The sequence below is a fragment of the Ochotona curzoniae genome, unplaced genomic scaffold (genome assembly GCF_017591425.1).
Source record: "Ochotona curzoniae isolate NIBS_2020 unplaced genomic scaffold, NIBS_Ocur_1.0 contig_883, whole genome shotgun sequence".
Classification (NCBI taxonomy): domain Eukaryota; kingdom Metazoa; phylum Chordata; class Mammalia; order Lagomorpha; family Ochotonidae; genus Ochotona; species Ochotona curzoniae.
Window position 1 is genome coordinate 25,842,014 of NW_024466599.1, and position 23,807 is coordinate 25,865,820.

General features: G+C 48.4%; 1 protein-coding gene across 1 annotated transcript in view; it reads left to right on the forward strand.

Annotated features, from left to right (window-relative positions):
* VIT (vitrin) overlaps positions 1 to 23,807 on the forward strand; it is a 104,124-nt gene that overhangs the window by 66,762 nt on the left and 13,555 nt on the right. Inside the window, exons 8-11 of the mRNA XM_040993068.1 lie at positions 2,894 to 2,950; positions 4,293 to 4,358; positions 10,819 to 10,881; positions 14,331 to 14,478. Of these exons, the coding sequence (XP_040849002.1) occupies positions 2,894 to 2,950; positions 4,293 to 4,358; positions 10,819 to 10,881; positions 14,331 to 14,478 (334 nt within the window). The remainder of the gene's footprint in view (positions 1 to 2,893; positions 2,951 to 4,292; positions 4,359 to 10,818; positions 10,882 to 14,330; positions 14,479 to 23,807) is intronic.

Sequence of the window (23,807 nt, forward strand, 5' to 3'; positions counted from 1 at the left end):
CCATCTCAGGTGTTTGACTTTTAGCCCCTTGATTCTTTTCAAAAAGAGGCTTGAGTATACAAGGAGCTGTTTTCTTCTTAGAGGATGCCGAGCCTTACATAACACTTATAATTAAATATACGGCATATTTATTTGGCTACCCTGAAACCTTGGAAATCCCATTGCAAGTTGGACTGTACTCTGGAAAAACATCAAGCAACTTGAAGTAGTGGCTTCCAAGCTGGAAAAGCTGCATTATTCCTGGCTTGGGGACAGGGGGCTTGGGCACACAGCCTCCCCTGCCCATCGGTGTTAATTCTTTACCTGGTCCACACCCGCTTGCAAGCCGACCAGACATGGCTAGCCACATAGCACAAGCGCTCCGTATGGGGTACCCAGTAACTGTTTAGCAAGGTGCCAAATTGGGGAGATTGGGAGAACTCTTCAAAAATTGCATCACCTACACAGGAGACTTTCTGTAGCCAGGGAGGGAACGTTAATGTTCAAACATATCTTCTGTTGAAAACAAGTTTGATGCATTTGATGCAGTTGAGATATTTTTCATCCACGGAAAACATATAACCCAATGGTTTTTATTGTATTTATAGTTATATAGTCATCACCACAATCAATTCTGGGACATTTTCGTTACCTAGCAGGAACCCCACATCTACCCTAAAATGTCACATACCATTTCCCCTAACTGCCCCTATGGCATTTATTTTGATTTGTGCCTGTCCTAACAACTAAAGACAGATATTTCCTCTAATATTTTAGCTCAACTAAATGCAATAGCATTTAGATCACTCCTTTTTTTCTCCGAGTGAGCTGAAAATATTCAGCCAGTTAAGAGAGAATTCTCCTTCTGCTGCTGACAGACAAGTGAGTTGCTGTTGTTGCAGTTCCGAAGGTTTTCATTCACATATTTGACTATAGTCATTAGATTCTAGAAGTGCTTGTGGATATAGTGGACAAGCTAAATATATTATTCACTCAACAAATATGTATTAATGCCTGCTGTGGATCAGGCAGTGTTCTAGGAGCTAGGGCGTCCTCAGTGAATATGTCCCACCAGGATGTAGCTCACTTAGCCTAGGACTCTGGGCAGGAGTCACCTGTGTTTGAGGCCAGTGAGTCATCTTTGCCTAGAAGAAGCCAAGAGCCAGAAAACACAGAGCTATATCCTGGGATGAGAGGAGCAGCCTGGAGAGCTGGGTCCTAGGTGGGAATTCTGGGGAAAATGTCAAATCCCTCCAAGCCCAGATCTAGAATGAGCTGGATTTCTCATGAGCACGTAAGGACAAATGGCTTCCCTACCAATGTTTCCTGTGTTAGGTTCATTACAACAAGTGCCATGGTTGCCTCAACTGTCTAGCATTGTGTGTGTCCATGAACAAAGGTAGACCAGAGATGAAAGAACACCACTGGTGGGAAGGCAGGACAATGGCTGTGGTCATTCCCCTCACCAACCTAGGGAAGCGAAGGGGAAAGAATCTGTAAACCTTGGGCCAGGAAGAGAGACCAGAACCCACTGCTGCCGGTCTTCCCATGGGCAACTGCCCTTCTCCACAACATTTCTCTCCTCTGTAAAAGTTCATTTTCCTAAGGTATCTAGAAAATAATTTTTGTAAAATATAGTCTTGTAAATATCAGAAAGATAAACACATCAAGAAAATAATAAGAACAGGTCATGACCAGGCAAGCCATACTAGAACTCCAAAAGGCCAACAGACGTATACATCAAAACATAAATATTCAAAATCACCGAGAATTAAGTAAGTGCAAATGAACAAGATGTCATTTCACACCAATTCACGTGAGACGTTAACAATACAGTTTGGGTAAGGACGTGAAGCCAGAACACCCATGCGAGTCTTCTCTAAGGTAATGACAAGGAGCATGGGCGCAGATGTTATTCATAATAGACAAATAAATGGAGATGATTTAATTACCCCTTATTAGAAGAACAGTTAAAGAATTTGCCACACAGCTATTAAAATGTCGCTGATGACTTTACGCCCTTAACTGATATAAGAAAACTGGCCCCGTGGCAGACAGTCCAAAGCAGCAGCACACAAAACAGCATTTGTGAAATTGCATGTTGTGTATGAAAACATGTGCACAGAAGTGTATCTTTATCTTCCAAGGGTTATGCTAGTAACTGCTGGAAAAACCAGATGATTTCCTGCTATGTCTAGTACATGAATGGTTTATGATGAGTCTGTGTTATCATAGTTAGAAAATAAAACTATTTTAAGGTTCTCTCGAATCATTGGAACAGGAACAAAAAAGGAGTCACAGGCGCCTGCTGACGGAGCCAGTTCTGAGACCAGCCTACCTCCTTCCTTCCCCAACACTTGGGTCCTGTCCTCAGCAAGCTCTTACAAGGCCTTCCTGCCTCCCAAAGGAGCTCTGCCTTTGAATTCCACTCTCTTCCTGTGTAAAACCTTGCTTCAGAGAAATTGTCCGACGCATAACGAGTGTTGAAGTGCCTAGTTCTCTCCGAGTAATTACAGATAACCCATGACCTCTAGAAACAACAGCCGATGCCATTTGCATCCTACACCACGTTAACACAGTTGAAGAAAACTGCTAAATGTTGAGTGACATTTCTATTGAGGAATTACTTCAACCTCCCCACGAGTGGACCGGTTGAGAACTTATTGTAAGAATAATGAAGTATGCAAAAACACAGCATTCGTGTGAAATGCAAGGGTGTCATTTCCTGGGCTCAGTGTTTTCATCTGAGTCCTATTTTCCTCCCCTTTTCCAATGCCTCCGCCAGGACAAGTTCAAACTGCCCGAGGTCAGGTTTTAGCTTGGTTCTGACCTTGGCAATGTCATATGAGACTGGATCATGGAAAGAATGATCTAGATTTAAATTCATGCTCTGATCAGTCAAATGTGATTACAGATTTCTGGTCCACAACCGCCTCCACAAGCAGCCAAACCAGCGCCGGTGCCAACACAGGTAAGCACTACCCTCCCTCTCCAGATGTGGAAAGTTGAGCTGGTTTCTACGTGATTCAGGCTTTCCACATCATTACCATTTGATTCCTTTTTGGACAGAGAGCAGGAGACCAGTGAGGGCCATGGGAGACACTGCTTAGGGCCCAACTCGTAGGAAAAGCAGGGTTGTCTACTGAGTAAGAAAGCCCTTTCCCACGCTGCCCTCTCTTGAAAGGATTTTGTGACGGCTGTGGCAGAAATTCCTAAGGATTAAGTCACCAGGCTCTTAACGAGCTGAAAAGGGACACTTTTAGGGCTTTCTGCTCGGGGAGCCAGGGGGACAGAAGGGGAGGGGGCACTTCTACAACATGGCACAAAGACACATGTTCTGTGTGCCCTAGGAAGCTGCCTCTGAATTCAGCATTACCTTTCTGCCCTGTGTCTGTCCCTTAATGGTTTGGTTCAAGAACTGAGAATACAGCAAAGGATATCCTCTGCAATACATCTTTTAAAATCGTTTTTATTTCAGATGTAGAGTTACAGAGAGAAGGAGAGTCAGAGAGACCTTCCATCTATTGGTTCACTCCCCAAATAGTCACAATGACCAGAGCTGAGCTGATCTGAAGCTAGGCGCTTCTTCCAGGTTCCCCAAGTGGGCTCAGGAGTCCAAGGCCTTGAGCCATCCTACACTGCTTTCCCAGGTCATAGACAAGGAATTGGATCAAAAATGGAGCAGTCTATACATGAATCGGAGCCCGTATGGGATGCCAGCACCACAGGTGGAGGCTTTGCCCACTACGCCACAGTGCCAGCCTCTCTTTGTAATACTCTTGAGACCCACAGGGATTAGGACAAAAACTGAATAATGCTGGATGTTTTCCACAAACTTCTTATCAAGCCTAGCCCATGAGCTGATGCATTTAGTAGAGCTATGCCATTCTTTGAAGCTATAGTGCACTATGGTCCAAGGCAGGGACTCGTGACAGAGAGATGTCTAGGCCTTCCTCCTATGGGGTGACGCTTGTCTGCCCTCCACATGTAAAGATTCCTGGGAATTGTAGGAAGGGAGCAGCGCCCCCATGAGGTTCTTTGGTCAGGGCTGATGCACTGTCATCCAAGACAAAAGCTCTTAATCAGAATAGGGACTCCAGAACCATCTCGGCCCTCGGCAGGCCCATGGGACTGTTCAGGAGGCCAAGCCTGGGAGGGAGGGTGTGCTCTCCCATCTTGTCCTCTTGTTTAGGATTTCTGAGAGCTCAGCTGACCTCCAAGGAAAACCTGAACTAGGGTCATTTCCACCAGGGGTAAGGAAGAGAAGGTGACTGGGTGTCAACACACCAGCTGATCCTGTGTAATCCCTTCAGGTAGCCCAAGGCAGGATTCTGTGGGAGCTGCCTTCCAGCAACCCATGGGAGCAGATGCCAGCCTGGGTAAGCTGCCCACCCCTCACTATTCCCATGCCCCCCATCCCCACCAACACCCACTCTTGACCTCTGTCTTCAGTGCAACTGCAGGTCACTGGTGTTTGGAGACATACAAATCTATCTTAGCCCAGAGAAAACACCTTTTGGGATTGTCTGCTCTATCGCGTGTCAAAGAGGAAAATCCCTGTCAATCCAGATGCCCAAGGGTTCCCGTCACTCATCACCCTCAAAATCTATCCCCCCCAAAACACTCATCCATCCAAGCAGCCTGACCTCTGGGATGAAGCATGAACATCCAGACTCATCATGTGAAGTAGACGCCATTGCAGGGGGAAGGAGTGCGGGTTAGCAATAAGGCATTTGACCCGATCCTTATGGCCTGATCACTCTGCCATACTTATTCCATGTGATTTCCCGTTTCCAACCTTTCCTCCCTCCAGTACCTTAACTCTGACAGCAGCTGCCTCATTTTCCTTCACGCTCCCAATAATTTGCCCTCTTAATAACCCCCTCAGATGTTTCCAGTCCCTTCTGCTCTCAAATCCTACTTATTTCTGCCACTCTTATCTTCCTTACCATCATCCCTACAAGTGCTCTGAGTACCCCACAACCTTCCAAAAGCCTGGCCTTCGAGGGGCCTCTTATCCCAGGCTGCTCAGGCACAGCCAACCCCACAACCCACCATGGCTCCTTCTTAGAGGCAGGGAATCACTCACACACCTGAACGCAGGTAAGAGCATCTGGGCTCTTAGACATCCTTCACCAAATTCCTGTGTCACACACAGTCATTCACATCAGGCAAGTGGCACAGCTACTCAACTATAAGAGCATCAGGTAAGGAAATTCAATTACCCACCCACCACAAATTGAATCCCTTGTGGAATGTCCAACAGAGGATCTTACTCTGTCTCCAATAACTTCGCACGGCAGAGACTTTTCCAGCATTTTCATTTGGTAGATGGTGTTGTTAAACGGAACCATCTAGAGTCTCTGCCTGACTCGCCTAAACCAATGGCTCTCCAGATGTGTGACAGAGGCCATGTTCTCAGGAAGTCTGGGACTTCCTCTTTCTGAATTCAGCTGTATCAGGATAGACTCTCTACACTTCCACGGAAGCAGCACACCACAACTGAAGCGGTTCGCATCAGAATCTAGCTGTCTGCATTATGACCATGAAGAAAGCTATTCCTATGTGTCCTAAGAAAATTGCTGTTTGTCATTAAAAAGCTGCACTTATGATTTTTAAAAAGGCCTATTTTTCTTAAATATTTAAATGCATTGCAAATTAACATTCTGTCACAAATGCAGTTTTCATTTCTAATTAATAAAAGTTAATAGTGCTAACTCGCCCAAACCAAAGTTCTTGGGATCCTCAATAATTAATAAAGAATGCAAAGAGGCTGAGACTCTAAAAGTCGGTCAAGCCCAAGTGCTTTTTAAGTATAATGGAAGTAGTCTTCCCATCATCCCTTGGTGCCGCATCTTCCCCAGGGTTAGTTCCTCTGGTTCCTCCAACAGGTCCCGATAACGTGGCCCCATACCCTGTAACTACTCATCTCCTCCTGACTTTGCGGGAACACAGTCTTCAGGATTTCTTTGCTCATAGTTCTACAGAAGCAGCTCACTCCCATCCCTTGTGTGTGCAACTGAGTCTTTGGACAGAAATAGAAACATCACCCATATCTGTACTACATGCTCCCTTCGTGTGGTATAATTTCCCCAAATCTTAATTCTGTCATTTAATGTGTTGCCTGTAAAACTGATGCATGTGCCACCTGTCTTCATTCCAATCTCTATCAAATGTCACGTGCACCTCACGATCCCCGTGTGTAAGTCAGCCCATTAACAAACTCAAGCAGCTACACGGGACGTGATGATGCTGTGATTGGGCTCAATATGCCACCCCCGTCTCAGGATACATATGTAATTCTTGTCGTTCATTCTACTGTGCCTTCTGCCGACAGATGGAACTTCACGTATCCCCAATGTAAGCTACCACTCTCATTACAACGGAAGCATTATTGTAAAGCTATATCAATTCAGGCTACTATGTGTGATACACGGTGCTGTGTGTTGGAACATTCCAGAATCCTGTGGCTGAAACTTTGCCTTCACAGGTCTCACATGATCCTCCTCAGTACTGCCCCTCCCTCCTACGCTCCAGGCTTTCCACCGTCAGATCCCTAGTCCATACCAGCGCCCTAGGAGCTGGGACAGGCTGCTCCCGCTGTATTCACAGAGGGCGGAAACAGTGGCAGAGTCCTGACAGTTCAAATGAAGCCTCAGTGACTTTTCTGAACCATCCTTCTGCTGTTTAGCTCCATGACATCATAGGCTGTCCTATGGACCAAATCAGCATACCTGGTCTAGAAGCCTAACACTGGAGATAACATTGTTTCCAAGAGTCAAGGTTACCAAGTCTCAAGCAGAAACCAACTCATGAGCAAAGCCAAGACCGCAGCTTTGCTGGAGCTGCAGCATGAAGAGTGTCTGAAAGTTCTGAACTCAGGCAGAACTTTGGACTCCCAAGGCCATTAAGTTAATGGCATAGAAGAGACTCTCAACGTAATGCAAAGATGGTGGTTAGAGGCGGGTTCTTGTCCTTCGGTCAGGTCATTAGCGGCATCCCATCACAAGGTGGTTTTCACCTGAAGGTTGTCATAAAACCTGAACGTGCGCTTCCCGGCTCACCACGTGACCCTTGCTCTGCAAGCCGTCCACCACTGTCCGTCCCCACCCTCCGAGAGGCCAAAGTCACCTGATCTTGGACTTGCCCCTCCAAGACTGAAAGATAAATAAGCTGTTTTATAGAGTTAGTTACTTCAGCTATTTCATTGTAATAATAACAAGTGACTAACACAAAAGCATCAAGACTAGTGCCCGGGACCACAGATGGTCCCCCGTCTTGTCTGAAAGTCCAGATGTGCTTGGTCGGAAGGCAACACCCGCAGCACAACTGCAGTGCCATCTAGGGGCTTCCCCTGGAAGCACAGGAAGAGGGAGTTTTCCCAGAAGAAAACATCCAGGCCTTGTGGTGGGGACCCAGGCCTAGGAGAGAAGGCCAGGAAACTCCCCCAACTATAGAAGTCTGTGCCTCCCAGGCTGCCATTTCTGCTAAAAACTGCTCCCCTGCAGAGCCACCAGGGAAAGACCTGGATGTTAAAGAGCCAAATGTATTTCCGTCCCCCAAACTCCAGACCCCCGGGCCAGGCACTGGATCTTCCCCTTGGGTCTTAGACTGGTGAGCTGCAGATGCTCAAAAGAACAGGAGGAGCTGTGACTGGCGCCAAACCACTGCCAGAATGTTAGCAGCAGGAATGGTTCCAAAGTAGCCACAGTAGGTGGCCCACAGGTGGCATGCCAAGCTTCATACTTCAGGGCCCTAGTCACAGGCCCTGGGATGCCAAGGGGACAATGTGGCTGGCTAAATGCAGCCACCTCTGGAGCCTGCCTGTCTGGGCTCAAGTTCAGCTCAGCCACTTCCTGTAAGCCAGTTTCCTCACCTGTATAACGAGGTGGCAGCTTGTACAACTCATGGGGTTATTGTGACCAACACTCGTCAAGGCTTTAGTCAGTTCCTGATGTGGAACAAACTCTCAGGAAACATTCATGGTCTCTATATGTTTAATAGAAATTGTTTACAATTAGTACTTGTCTTACAACTGAGTGTATCTATGAAATAACCAAAGATTGTCACAAAACTAATTATGTTTTTGCAAAGAGAAGCATAATTTCCAGGCTGGCTGTACACACATTCATCTCCACTAGGTACATTTGAGGCAGGGGAGGACAGGTCTTAAGGCTGTCCCCTCCCCAGGAAAAAACTGGAGGTGGATTAAGGAGAACATGAGTGGGCTCCTAAGCCCCCAGCTAGGGTTGGTAGACCCTAACTGGACCCTAACTCTTTACCCCATCCCAGGCTGCTCCCCTTGGATGCCAGGATGCAAATACCCACCCAACCTTCTCATTCCTACCAAGTCTGAAAATCACCACGCCTCAGCTGTCCAAATATTTTTCAGCCCTTTGCTTTTGGATCCATGTCATTGGATTCAAACTCGTCCCAACCAAAATGAAGGTGGCAGTCATGAAAGGGCAGGGTTTCAGGAAAGGAGAGAGTTGTGGACACTCCTGGCTGCTGGTGGGCTGCTCAGGTTAAGGAGCACCCCGCAATAACCTTCCTGCCGATGAGGGATGCTGGGGCAACAACTGAGCAAGTCAGCGACTCCGTGTTCTAAGAAATAAAGAAAAGTGCATATGTTTATCAGTAGGGGGCAATAAAGTAGTTAAGACTAAAGTAGCTATTTTCAAAGGCAGCAAGTTTGCTGGAGGGTGCAAGCCTTGCTCCAGGTCACACCCCCAATTAACGGCTGAGTCAGATTAAACTCACCGTTCAAGCAGAGTATGCAAGAACATACGGTGTCTTTCAGAATAGCCTGGCAACTTAAATCGGTATAGAAAAATATGACTTCTTTCATGCGTGTGAATAACCCCGGCCAGCAGCAAAAAACCTTTAAGCAATGAGACACTTGCTCACATTATCCATCTTCTGTGAGAAAAGGAAGGAGGCAGGAAGAGACCAAGAGAAGGAGGTTCTCTGAACTGTCTGTGCTCCCTCCGAGAACTTTCCAGGTATAACCTCCCTTCCCCCACCCCTCCAACACAGGTCACGGACTTCAGCAACACCACTTCTAGGGGAGCAGTTAGCACCCTCCTGCCTTTGGAATCCCAGGGCCACTTGTCCATGGAGGTATTTCAGCACCAACCAGCCCCTTGCTGCTTTGTATTCGATCACAATGGAGATGTTATTATGCCTTAGGATCCCCCATTATTCCAGGATTCTTAGTACACAGTAAAAGAAAGAAGGCAAAGGGAGATTTATGCCTTTGGCTTTAAGAGCTTTAAAAGGTAGCGGGGGAGGAGGGGCATGGGGGGGGGACCACACAGATGTCCCGTTGTTCCTTTACTGAACATTTTCGTTGGGAAACTTTATCTTCCACAGAGTTCACTTGGGAGCTTCCGCTGTGTGGTTTGAGTAACACATCTGTCCCTTCCTAATTTTGAAACAAAACCTAGATCTAGCCTCCCAGGCAAGGCTAGATCAAGATACATCAAAGTCCAGAACTAGCAGAGTCTGAAAATGCAACTGGAGGCATAAATTCAGCCACGGCAGCCTTTCTGGTGGCGTCGAGTAGGACTTTAAGGAAGACACGTCCAAGCATCTGTAAGGGAACCTGAGGTGGGAAGCCACCGCTGGACAGAGAGAAGGAAATGCAATGACAAGAGCTGGAAGGGCCTCCCAAATGGCCCCTCTCTCCATCTGGCTCCACATTTTGACTTCCCTCTATTTCCGCTCCCTTCTTTGCAAGATGCTATTCAGCTTTTCCTGCCACTTGAATGGCTGCTCTTGGCGTGAGGCGAGTGCCACTCCAAGGGTCCTTGCCTTGGCTTCACCCATCCCTCCCAGGCTGCCCTGAGCAGTTCCTGGCTGAGAAATCCTGCACCACACCCTTTGAGAAGTATGAAACGACTGCTGCTTGCTGATCTTTAAGAGGAAGAGGAAATCATGTGCTTTGCAAACTGAAAAAAAAAATGATTTAGGAGAAAGCTCACTGCAGGCTAAGGGTGAGCGGAGACCGCAGCCCTCTCCTCCACACTGGGACTCCCAGGAAGTTCCAGGCATTTGCAAAGCAAGGAGACTCACTTCCGCTGACGCAAGTTAACTCCGTCTGTGAATCTCTTCCGCCCAATCAAACCTACAGGGATTTTCATTTAGCGTTGTTATTTCCTTAGAAAGTGTGTTTATAAATTTGGCACCTGCTGGAAATGGGTGTGAGGACCCATGTGCATGGTGGCCACACACACACACACACACACACACACACACACACACGACTGGCATTTATCTCACCCACAGCTTCTCAAAGCATGAAGCATTTTGCATTTTAACCTCCCGTTTTGAAGTCGCGCGTGGTGGGTTGAGTGTTAAACCCTCTTATTTGTGCCACGTTCATCCAATTTGTCTCCTTCGGTCAACATCCAGCCCCCAGCCTGTCTTACTTCCCTTCCTGTCTTACTCATCTTTGTTCCTTGAGTTTGTTGTCAAAGATTGCACAGTGTAGATTTATCTAATGAGCAAAACACATTTCCTGACCTCAAGATTCTCTGAATTTTACAGAGGAAACTTCAGACTCGCAAAGTGTTCATTGCTTTCAGATAAGGAAACTATGGCTCAGATAGAATAAATTCATGGAAGCAGGAGACAGCTCCTGAACGGCCAGCAGAACCTTTGGTAGGCTGTCAGCTGGCAGTCTTTCTGTTCTCAGCATGAGGGTACCATGTGGTGAAGTTAGCTGGTTAAACCAAGCCCCCAAGCTGGGTGTGAATATCTATTATGTCCCTTTCTCCGGGGGGAGGCCAGATGCTTCCTGTGCTTGTAAGTCACCACAAGTTTTACTGCTCTTTCCAGGATTTGTTCCAAAAGAAGAATTCAGCACACAATCGTTGGAGCCAGTATCCCAGGGAGATCCAAGTAAGTTAATCGACAACTAGAGACCTATGGTAGTTTTGACATCTGATCTACTCTCTACCCACTCACTCCCACCCAAAACCACTTCTCTCCTACCATGGATCCATTTATCTCCTCTCCCCCGTCACTTTGTTCTAACGGGAAAGGAAAGATTTTGAAGGATTTAACCTATCTGGGTGACAGAACGGGAGAAGATCAGCTATTTTAAACATCACCATGGTAACAGGGTAAAGAATGGGATGCAATGGGGCAAGAAGAGTGGATAAAACAGAGAGGCAGGCCAGTTAGCAGGGACAGTGGCCCCGTGAAGGTGATAATGGCCAGAACTTAGAAACTGGAAGTAGAAATAGCAATGGGTAGATTCAAAAGCTCCAGAGAAGCAGAAATCCATAGGGTTAGGGTGGAGGTAGATGCTTTGGGTAACTAGGGAAACAGCCTGCCACAAGGAACCCTGGAGATGGAGTGGGCGGTAGTTCTTGATGTCTGTCATCTTCAGTAAGACATTTGGTCAGGTCGACAAATGTCTACCAGATCTGACATTCCAGAGGAACATCCCAATCAGAAATGCAAAGTGGAATGCTGCTGAGCTGGGGTTCACAACCGAGGCTATGAAATCAGAACTTAAGGCCCAGAAAGACAAAGGAAGGAAGGAATGGGGCTGAAGCAGCAGCCAGCTGAGGTTAGCACAGATGAGAGACCAGAGAAAAGGAACAGCCCTGCAACAAACTCGGAGTGGGGCAGCCCCTAGAATGTCACTGCCCACCAGCCACCAGTGGGCTTCGACCTTTTGCATTTTTTTTTGAAGATTCATTTCTTTTTATTAGAAAGATAAATATATAGAGAGAAGGAGAGACAAAGATGTTCCTTCTGCCGACTCACTCCCCAGGTGACCACAGTTATGGAGCTAAGCTCCAGGTTTCCCATGCAAGTGTGGAGTCCCTGGGACTTGGGCCATCATTGACTGATTTCTTAGGCCACAAGCAGGGAGCTGGACGGGAAGTAGAGCAACTGGGACACGAACCAGCACCCATGTAGGATCCTGACGCATGCAAGGTGCAAGGATTTAGCCACTAAGCTATAGTGCCAAGCCTGACCTTTTGAATCTTGATGGTACCCCCTCGCCCCACTTTCTGCCTCACACCCCACGGGCCAGGCAGCCTCTAGGCTGGCTGCTCCCAAGTGTGTTCTGAGAGCCAACATCAGCAGCAGCCACAGGAGCTTGTTAGAAACACATGCTCAGAGTCTTCTGCAGGGTGATCGAGCGCAGGCGAGTAACGTGGGACAGGCACCACCCACCGTGACATCCAGGCATGGTTGTGATTAAAGCTGCACCATGTGTACACCTGACTTGCATCCAGGCTTAGGAAACACAGACCCAAGATACTGCAGACACTGCAACATGAACTTACAAAACTGCACAAAGTTGAAGAAGCTCAAAGCAATTAAAATGGGTAACGATTCCGTCTTGTCCTGCTCCCTCTGTCCTCCGCAACCACAGCAGGTCACACATACACACAACATTTCACAAACCAGTCCCATCTATTTGTCTTCGCCTCAGCTGCAGAGCCACAGGCTTCCACCTCAGTGAGAAAGCCCCCGGGTGCCAGTCAGCACGTGCCCTGAGCCAGAGGCTTGGTGTTCAAGAGTTCTGGGAAGGAGAAAACAGAAGGATTCCTCAGATCAGCCACCAGGCCAGGGGGTGAAGGGGGTGCCAAGTAAAAGAGCACTTCAGCTACTTCAGACACAGCCATGTAAGGAGCGGGTCACCCCCAAACACAGCTCAAGAGGCAAGCAAGGTCAAAACCATCTGCAAGGAACGAAATAAATGCTACAGAAATCAGGCATTGCTTGGGGGGCAGGGGGCTGACACCTAGCAATGGAGACACCTGTATGGAGATGCCTGTATCCTGTATCAGAAATACTGGATTTGATACCCAGCTCCAGTTCCTGACTCAGCTTCCTGCTAATGAGGCAGCCATGATACCACAAGCAACTAGGAGACCAGATGAGATCCCAGAAGAAAATCTTCTCCCCTCTTCCTCCACTAAACATTGTTCCATAGCAAAAGTGTTATGTGTTTTGAAAGACACATTGAACTAATCTGCTGTCATCTGAAAGGAAATCCCCCTTAAGGAGTCTTTACCACGTCAAACTTTGCCATGTGCACGCATCGCCTGGAGAACTCTTTAAAAGGGGTCTGGTTCTGTAGAGTCGGGAGGACAGAGCCATTTCCAGCAAGCCCTGGGCGATTGTGGGCGGCATGTCCTGAAGAACACTACTGCCACCTGCTGACACCGCTTCACATTGCAAGGCCAGACCTAGAACGGTAGGAACTAGCCCTGTTTAGGGAACCACACTTCGATTTTTAAAACTTTGTCAACTCATGTCCACTTAGTGCTCCGTTTTTTTTTTTTTCAGTTACAGTAGTCCTCTGTGTCTAGAGCTTCCCCTGGCCACGGGAGGGCTCGGTCCCCGTGGCAGTGACGTGGCATATAGACAAGGACAGAGCTGCAGCTCTGAGAACCGTGCGTTTGTGTGGGCAGCTGCTCCTGGCCCTGTGTCCTGTTGGGTACAGTCACACATTCCTGCCTGGACACACTTGCTCTCTCTCCACAGGACTCTATTTTCAAACATTTACATCTCTCAAATTGCAATTATGTGTAATTCAGTTGTTGTTTTTTTTTTTTTTTTAATGTATTCTTCAAAATATGTGCACAGCTCCCAACAGAACATCTTGGTCAGCCTTGTGTAAACAATTCTAACACTCTGAGATGATATCATTTCCTTTGAGAGCAAATAAAACATCCTTTTGGTTAGCTTGGAAACTTTCTGCTCATTCCTGTTCATATCTAAAGGGTTAGAAACACCACCGCCTTCACTTCCTAACTTTCAAGGCCCTAGGTCAGAACCATGGTCCTACTCTTTATCACAAACAAAATCATAGCAGACAGCTAGAGACAAGTGCTGATGGCCTGGGGATGCTTGTGTAAGAAGAACCAGATGTCTTTGGTTGCCTTGCCCAAGGTAGTAAAGAGAAAAAAAAAAAAAAAAAAAAAACTGCCATCAGATTTTTAGGCTGCAGTCCTTGCCCTTGCTTCCCTGCCCGTGGTTCTGAAAGGTTACGGTGAGCATCAAAGATGCTTCAGAAGTCGCTCTTGGTGGACTGCACCTGCACGCGGGAATCCACTGAGGGGACCTTCTCGGGCCTGCTAGGGCGCCACCGTGTCTGACGTCTGACAGGGCATTGATAACGCAGAATCCTAAAACAGTTACGGAAATCAGTCCCAGTACAGGTATGCAGGACGCGGGCACCCCAGGACACACTCGGGATATAAATCGTTTCCGTTTCATTGCCATCTCAGGGGCCTCTGGCACAGGAAGAGCAGAGGTTGCCCCCCGGAGAACACCGTGGGAGATCCGACGGGTCACGGGGTCTTTTTTCACTCCCTCAGACTGCAGGGTTGACTTGTCGTTTTTAATCGACGGGAGCTCCAGCCTTGGCAGACGCCGATTCCGAATCCAGAAGCAGTTCCTGGCTGACATCGCGCAAGCCCTTGACATTGGCCCTGCGGGTCCCCTGATGGGTATTGTTCAGTACGGGTAAGTGCGGCTAGAACTAATGACACGTGTTTCACTGTGTGCTCCAAACGATACTAATGTGTCCTAGAGCACAAATTCGTCCTCTTCCCTTCTAGAGAGGTAAGTTTAAGAAGAGATTGGGGGCCCAACACAATAGCGTAGTGGTTAAAGTCCTCACCTTGCACGCCTGGGATCCCATTGGGCACTGGTACTGATCCCAGCAGCCCCACTTCCCATCCAGCTCCCTGCTTGTGGCCTGGGAAAGCAGTCGAGGACAGCCCAAAGATTTGGGACCTTGCACCTGTGTAGGAGACCTGGAAGAAGCTGCAGGCTCCTGGCTTCAGATTGGCTCAGCTCCAACCATTGTGGGCACTTGGGGAGTGAATCATGGGACGGAAGATCTTCCTCTCTGTCTTGCCTCCTCTCTGTATATCTGACTTTCCAATAAAAATAAATAAATCTTAAAAATAAATAACTAGAAAAAAAGAAATTAAAGGCCCAGTGCTGATGCCTAGTAGTAAAGTCGTTGACTTGTATGCATCAGGATCCCATAGAGGCACCAGTTCTAATCCTAGCAGCCCTGCTTCCCATCCAGCTTCCTGCCTGTGGCCTGGGAAAGCAGTCAAGGATAACCCAGGGCTTTGGGACCCTGCACCCATGTAGGAGACCCAGAAGAGGCTCCGGGCTCCTGGCTTCAGATCAGCCCAGGTCTAGCTGTTGCAGCCACTTGGGGAGTGAATCAGCGGACAGAAGATCTCTCTGTCTCTTTTCCTCTCTGTATATCTGATTTCCAATTAAAATAAAAATAAATCTTAAAAGAAAAGAAATCAGGGCAGTCCAGATGCTGACACTGAGACTTCCCGAGGGGAAGGACAACGTAGCAAACTCATGAGGGATCTGCGAGGCTGGGAGTTAGGAGAACCGCTAAACCAGGAAGCTCAGCCACTGGAGAGCGAGGCTCCCTGAGGGCTAGTGTTTCCTTAGGGACTGTCCCCTGGGCTGCAGCCATCGTGCAGGCACAGCGTCTGACCTTCTGCTCTCTCCCCTCCTAACACCCTTTGACCTCTGCACTAGTCCTGGAACTTTTATTCAGAATGTGTGGGGAGGTGTGAGTCAGCTCAACAATCGAGTGACTACCCCTACACGTGATCAGCTATTCCAGCGATGGGCTCATGCTGACATTCAATCTCAACCTTTTCATCTCTTAGTCAAAATCATAAGGCAATCTTGTTTCAGACAAAAATAGGTTTCTCCCCTACAACAGATAGGCAGAGATTGACAGATGATAATCAGAAAAGCCTGGGCGAATCTCAAATGCAGGCACTGCCATCTGCAAGAGCTCCTCTAGCCAAAAATTATCGCCCCTCGCACAGAAGGCAGCTGGACCCCCCAGGGTGCCTTTGCCCCACCCCCCAGCTCTGCCTCTTGGGCCTTGGAGGTGAAGCAGTATCAGCACTGGTGGCTTCTGCTCAGAGCTATATTCATCATTTTATGGCTTCTCCTAAAACTGACCCAGGCTTCCCCCTTCCCTCCCCTCCCCCACCGTCCCCCAGGCAGCATTTTAGCATGGGCTGTTATACGGAAGATGCCTGAGGATTTTTGAGTTGCCAAGAGAAACAGCAATATTTTATTTTCCCTAAGAACCTGTAACATTTGTGTCTTTGGAAGTAAATACAAACTCCACATCTGTACCACCCTCCGTGCCTGTGAGAGAAGATTATGTAAACCACATCTTATATAGTCAAAAATAGCTACTTACCCCAAGCACTACCTTTCAATGTCAAATTATCTCATGGAGATGTTTTTGGTTCAAAGCTTAGTGTGTTGTCTTGCACTTAAAATTCGGTTTTGTTTTTGTCCATTTAAGATTTATTTATTTGAGGGGCAGAGTGAGAAGGGAGGGCTCTTCCATTGGCTAACTCACTCCCCAAATGGATACAAAAGCCGAGTGCCAAGAATACCAGTCAGGTCTCCCGTGTAGGTGCAGGGCCCCAAGTTACCTAAGCCATTTTGCATAGCTTTCCTCGGGGCTGCAGCAAGAAACTGGATAGAAAGTAGAGCAACCAGGACTTGAATCGATGCTCCTATGGGGAACCAGCATCGCAAGCAGCTATTAAGTCTGCTGTACCACAATGATGGCTCCAACACTTTTACTTTACAAACTTGTGTCTACCACAGCTTGTAGTTCAACAGGAACACAAGGTGGGAAATATGTCAAAGAAAAGTGAAGTGAGAATATCTTGGATTAAAGAACAAATGGGGGACCTGCCATGACAGCCTATGCATACAGCTGCATCCCATATGGGTGCTGGTTTGTGTCCTGGTTGCTCCACTTCCCATCCAGCACCCTGCTTGTGGCCTGGGAAAGCAGTGGAGGATGACCCAAAGCCTTGAGACCCTGCACCTGCAGGAGAGATCTGGAAAAAGCTCCTGGCTGCAGCTATTGCAGTCACTTGGGGAGTGAATCAGCAGAAGGAAGATCTTTCTGTCTCTCCTCTCTTTAAATCTGCCTTTCCAATAAAAATAAATCTTAAAAAAAAAAAAAAAGGAAGAGAAGGAAGACCAGTAGACTTGTTTCCCTTTGCAGTTTGTCCTCAGAGTTCACGTGCTAGAAACTTCATGCCAGTGCATGTTGGGATATGGGGTTGGACACCGGGCGGCTCCGATCTTGGGAATGGACCAGAGTCCTGGCAGCAGCACAAATGAGGTAGCACAGAAGAGTGTCTCTTTTTCCAAGCAGCTTTCATCCTCTCTTGTTCTCCTGCCAGGGGATGACACAGCACAGAGGACAGGGCCAGCCATGGCCCTTGGATGTGCCAGCCCCCAGGACTGTCAGAACCAGACTGTTTTATCAAGTACCCATGCTGTGCTACTCTCTCGCAGCCCCACAAGACAAAGACACCCTAAAATATGCTGTTTTGTCCATTTCCTGACGCAACCTGCATTGGCAAGAAAGGATTTCCCCCCGTGTTTTGTGACTGTCCTCTCACACACATCCCTCGCCACCTGCCTTTTATCCATGCCAGGCCCTTGTGACTGTGGCGCTCTTACGAGAAGCAAGTGTCCTTTCTTTGTGTGATGCTCACAGAAGCTAACCCATCATCTTCAGCCTACCCGGGCACCAGGACTGAGCGGAAAGCACCATGATCACTGATGGGCGATCTGAATGCTGGCCTTGCCCCCCCCCCCGGTGACCTTCAGCAAGTCACTTAACCCCTGCGTGTGGGTGCTGCCACCTGTGCAGGCGGGGGTCAGCCACATGATTTATGAGGGCTCTACCCCTTCTGTGATTCAGCAGCTGGTTCCCTATTCAGAAGGCATGCGGCAAGTCAATGGCAACCACCCACCCCCTCATACTACCAGCTGCTTTCCGTCCAGCCCTGCAGGCCCAAGGATGCAATATGATCCATGATGAAGTGAGAGCTTGCCTTGTGGCTGTCCATCCACCTAGGGGGCGTGCAGTAAACAAAGTAAATGGGACAATGATGCCAAGAAGGGATCCAAGGATACTTTTGATGGGGTTACTGGGTGGCTCCCCTCTGTCCTGTCTTGCTCCAGTGTTTGCATGCACAAAGGAAGCAGCAGGGAAGGGAGAGCTCAACCAAAATTGGGCACTGAGCTGAGGCCCCCGTTTCTAGAAAAAAGAAAACATGACCAATTGGGAATTTGGCTCCGTCCGCAGCATCCGAGTCCTCTCAGACACCGATGGCTTCTGTTCCCAGTAAGAACGCTCTCAGAATTACAGGGTTCAAGGCCACTGAGAGCACCTGCTTCTGCCTCTTCTCAGGGTAAAGAGGGCATGCATGCCAAAGAGAGAGTGAGAAGGCCCTGGCCCAGCCACTTGCCCCTAACTCAGAATCTCTCCTATGCTCTGACTTCTCACCTCCACGGCCACCATGGCTGCTCCACACAGCTCCCCTAAGAGGTTCCTTCCCTTGGTTTTCCTTAGGAGAACTGGGTTGGGATTTAGACTTTCAAGTTCTGAATTTAAAAGACTCGTAGTAAAGGCAAGGCAAATGGGAAATAAGAAACAGCATTGCAAGGAGTATCAAGTTTGTCCTAAACACATAGTCATCCTGGGTCCTGCTCGAGGACCCTCTGGGAACAAGAAACAGGAGAGCCACTTGGGAGAGCCCGGGTGAAGGACGCGCGCCTGTCAGGTCAAGGAGTTCTGTAGGACTGACGGGCATGTGTCATCTACACAGCCTCCACCCCTACACACACAGCTTCCTCTCCTGCTCCGTTGTTCCATTCTCCTCTCAGCAAACCAGCACCCTCCACCAGGCCCGCGCTTTCTGCTCCCACATCACCGCACCTTGCGCTGACTTCCTGCCATTGGCTGAGCCGAGAGGAAGGGCAAGCCGCTGTGGTCTCGCCTGGGCTCCAGCTCCACCCTCCTCACCTGCAGGGGCTCAGGCCCCAAGGGCGTCCACCTGTGAGCCGCCAGCATGTTCCTACCACAGTCATCTCCCACCTCCGATAATAGAGGCAGCTCTTAATAAACTCAGAGACGCCCAGAGGCCTTCCCCCAGAACACAACAGCAAAAGACGCAACCGCGGAATGAAGGCGAACGTTAATCCTGGGTTAATCCCTGAAATGTCAAACAAAATTGACTTCATAGCGAAGAAGCTGCTCAACTGTCAAGACAGCTTCCGATAATTGACCAGGCTCAAGATTAAGACATCACGCTTGAACAAAAGGCTAGGACTCAAGGCTGTCTTGCACAGGCGTACTCAGTTAAAATTCTCCAACCCCTAGGCTCGTGATTGTCCTTAACACCAACGGGGACATGAAAAGGCTAAATGGGAGACGAGGCAGATGGAGTAGCTGTTAGGGAAGCTCCAGCCAGCAGGATGGAAGTGACCTCATCCTCAGGCACCCGGTGCCCTCCCGGTCTTTGGTGTGTCCGCATTAGGGCCTCCGTTTCAGTCTAAGTGGAACTGAAGTGCACGCGTTCTCTTGTGCTTTGCAATCAATCCTAGAATATCGAAACTGGAAAGTGGCTTTGGAACAAAGGAACAGGTGGAACTTTTTTTAATGAAAAAAGTTGAGCCCCCCTGAGCTCAGCTGAGCCACATAGCACAGGACAGTCAGGGGGGAGGGTAAGCAGCCAGGGGTCCCCAAAGTGGTCTGTGACCAAAATCTGAGGCCAAATGACTAAAATTAAAACTAAGGACCCTAAGACAGCAAAATTGTCCCAGATCATCTGGGCATCCAAATTTAATCATGGCTCTTTAAAACTGGAAAGTCTGGGCATTTGGCATGAAATGCCATTAGGGATGCCTATTTCCTGTAGGAGAGTCCCTTGGTTCAGGTTCTGGCTTCCCTTGCAGCTGCAGCCTCTGCTAATGTGCACCCTTAGAGGCAACAGATGACGGATCCAAACACGTGGCTCGTTGCCACCCTGTGGGAAACATGGAGTATGTTTTAGGCTCCTGTGTCTGGGCCAGCCCAGGCCTGGCTGGGTAGGCATTGGAGCAGTGAACCAGCAGACTGATAGCTCCCTCTCCCTCTCTGCCTTTCAGATAACTAGCATGTTTTAACCTGGAAAACCTGTCCCAGTTATTGTCGAGACTTGGTGGGGGGCGTGGATGGTGAGGGGGTGCACAGTGTGAAAGGACATCACTGACTGTGAACCAGGCAGGCAGGCAGCCTCAAAAACTGGGGGAAAAGAAAGAGATTCTCTCCAAACGGAACTCTGAAAGCAGCATGGCCCCGCAGGTGCCTCGATTTTAACCCATGGAGACTGCAACAGACTCAATCTCCTGAGCTGGGATCTAAAACCGCTCTGGCGTGTGGCTAAAGCCACTAAGTTTAGAGGGGTTGTGGCCCAGCAGGTGGGAGTTACAACACCCATGGAAGGACCCATTAAACCAGAACCAGGCAAGGGACCGGAGCCCCCACGGTATCCTCTCGTGGAAGTCCAGACTCACCTGCTCCCCTGGCGGGAAACACAGCCCGGCTACCTGTGCAGTAAGTGATGCCGCCTGTTGTAGACACGGGCCCCAACTCCACCTCAGGGACACTGACTCTTCAAGAACTGAAAGGATTCCAGGATAGCTGCCCACCACCTGCCTGTTAGCCCCTGTGAGGACCCCACAGTTGCACCCCTCTCGTCGCTGAGAGCCAGGCAGCCCAGCCTCGCAAACCCCAGTCACTAGTCTCAAGGCCAGGTTGATTACGATCTGCACAAAAATTGCAAGCTTTTTCTGGTCCTTACCTGCCTTCTCTTGGAGGAACACACACGAAACGGTGCACTTGACTTCCTGCCGCCACCGCCCTGGTGCCCCAGGAGTCCCTGGAGCTCCCGGCGCGCCCTGGTTAATCTCTCCCTGGAGAAGCACAGGAGGGTCAGCGCAGAGCCCTCATTAAGCCCCTCGTTCCACTCAGTCCTCAGCACAGTGTATTGAGGACACTGTGGAGGCCAGGTGTCTCTAGTCTTCATCCTTAACTAGTCGCTAGTCTTCTAGTGACTCCGGTGTGCAACCAGAGAAAGCTCAAATATGCCCCGGGGGCTCTGCTGTCCTCTGGGCTGTGCCATGATCCTGTCCCTTCTCATCTGTCCCCAAGTGGCCAGTCTGGCAGTCTGTGGGAGACCCAGCCCTTTCTCTTTTCTTGGCATTTTTTTGTCCTTGCTTCTGACTTTTTGTTTATTCTCCTCCCTCTTAGTACTGGCAGCCTCGCGGCAGATTTTCTTGATTCTTACACAGCATCCGAGACTAAGACATGGCCACACACATTGTCATCTGGGAGCTCACTAGCAACGCAGAGCCTCACACTTCACTCTGGTTCTGCAGCCCCAGAATCTCCAATTCACCAGCTCCTCCCCGCCCCCAGGTGAGCAGGTGCCTCTGTCTCGTGGCATCTCTCTTTCCCAGCACTCACCGGGGGAAGCCCTGTGCCGCAGGACAGCTGTGCAGCTGTTAGACCAGGTGGCTCAGTGAAACCGCTTGCATCAGCGGATTGCACATCCACACTTCCTCTAGCAGGAAAAGGCTAATGTAGGTTCATTTTAGACTCTTTGGTGGATGGGTGAAATACTATTGCTAATTCCCAACAGCACTCATCCAAAACAATGGAATGTTTATTGGATGTTGCTCCTCCTGCTCCGGTGCTAGGACAGCTGAAAAAGACCAGTGTCCAGGCTTCCTTGTTCCAAGTCCCCACTGGGCTGGCCAGAAGGAGGACATGAAGGCAGAATCATTTGCAACCTGAGCCAGGCACGGCCTGTGGGGACTGCCAGCAAGTCCCCTGGAATGGACTCCTGCCCTCATGGGTACACTGCATCGCACTAAGTCCACAGGGCCGCACATTTTCACCAGTTGTAACCTAAGATGTTGTGCTGTTGGAAGAAATGGTTTTGAAAGATTCTTGCCGGAGGGAATATGATTAGTTCATGTTTCTCTAGTGGAACATCAATCCTGTGCAACGGTTCACTCCAAGTGCCTGAAAGTGGCCAGGGGGGCCCCGTGGACTCTGGGACTTTAACAGAAGTAGACCTTGAAGGCTGAAAGGGCCTTTGAGGTCTTTCAGAGTTCACTACTTGCAAAACTTTGCTGAGAAGAAGGGTTGGGTTCTTGACTTAAAAAAAAAAAAAAAAAGCAATTTCCAGGCCTCAGTGAGTTTCTTGCAAGGAGAGGTCTGAGCATGCGCAAGTATCCCAGGTGAGTTTTATCATCAGCCAGCTCTGGAAACACTGATGTCCTCCCAGGCTACACCTGGGTGGATCCTTGACGGGTCTCGTTCTTAAATATTTACCCAATAGCTATTTCCTATTACACAAATCATCGCTCTCCATGCACAGCCACCTCCTAGCTCCCTGCAATTTCTCTTTGTCAGTCTTAGCTCTTCTTCCAACTAGAGAACAATTTTGTATGTTCTTTTTGAGCTATAAACCTGTTTATTTGCATATTTTCAAATGAAATGTTTAATATTGCTGAGAAAACTTTAAAGAGGACTTGTAATAAACTTATGGATAAAAAGATGGCTTACATATATATATATAAAAGCAGTGGCCTACCTCTTTGAACTTTTGAAATATTCTACATGTTTGAAAAGCAATGAGCTAAGGTGCCAGGTTGCCAACTTTCACATATCCTGAGACATATGCATGACCCAGATGCTCTGGTCTTGCCACCTGCCACAGTCTACAGTTTGATGACTTGTCAGTCTTCCTGTGATATAATTCAGGTGCAATTTTCACGAGCAGGTTTGCTTTGTTCCTTGGAGAAACAGACAGAGTGATACAGACAGAAAGCCCTCGTTCTGCTGACTCCTCCCCTAAATGTTCACCATGACCAGGGCTGGTTAGAGCAAAGCCAAATGTCGGGATTTGAACCTAGATCTCCCCCAACTTAGACGACAGGGACCAAGTTATTTGAGCCATTCCTGCTGCCTCCAAGGTTTTGCCTTGGTGGGAAGTTGGAATCAGGAGATGGAAAGGAGAATTAAAACCCAGATACTCTGACATGAAACACAGACGCCTCACCCACCAAGGCCAAACACATTTACTGAATGTTTGCCATGGATGAAGCACTGTGCCATTTGCAAGAGACACCGAATTTAATTTTTAAGTGACTTGATGGCATTTGCCTGTAAGACCCTTGGTGGGTCAGCTCCCTGCCTTTGCCCCAATCATCATTTTAGCAGCAGAAGAGGATTTCTGAGGTCTTTGGATCCACCCTTTAAATCCATTAAAATAATGGAAAAAAGGTATATATGATAGAGATTATGATATTGGAACCTCACAATATTTTCTCAGTTAAAATTTAAAGCACCCATTCCTTATATGCATGAATAGTTCCTCTCCACTCATCCAAATCTGGATTCACCTGCATCTGTGATGGAAGAGCCAGAGCCGTGTGGAGCTCAGAGGCAGCACTTGGCCTTCAATCCAGGAAGGAGAGGATGTCTGACTTGCTTTCTTTTGTTTATTTGTTCTAGGATTACCCAGGACCCCCTGAGTGCTAAACACTGGTGAAGCTAGGAAGCCTGTTCTCAAGTTTCTTATAGTCAATTCTCATGCTTGTGGATTTGGTGTTTGCAAATCCACTTCCTGGCTAAAGTTCCCATTTATTTATAACAACAAATGTGTGATTCAGAGCATTTTACAGCCATGTTCAGTCATGTTCACAGGTGGGAAAAATTTCCACTCCTCCATTGCACCTGTCAGCAACAATAAGCAAGCAAGGTAACACTCTGTCTTCTGGTTCCGCTCTTTGCGAGTATCCTTTCACAGTCTGCTTTTCTCACTTCTGCACTTTTCTTTGGTGACCTGGCTCCCAAATTTAGTGCTGCAATGCTACCTAGTGTTCCAAAGTACGAAAAGGCATTGCTATTGGCTTCCAGA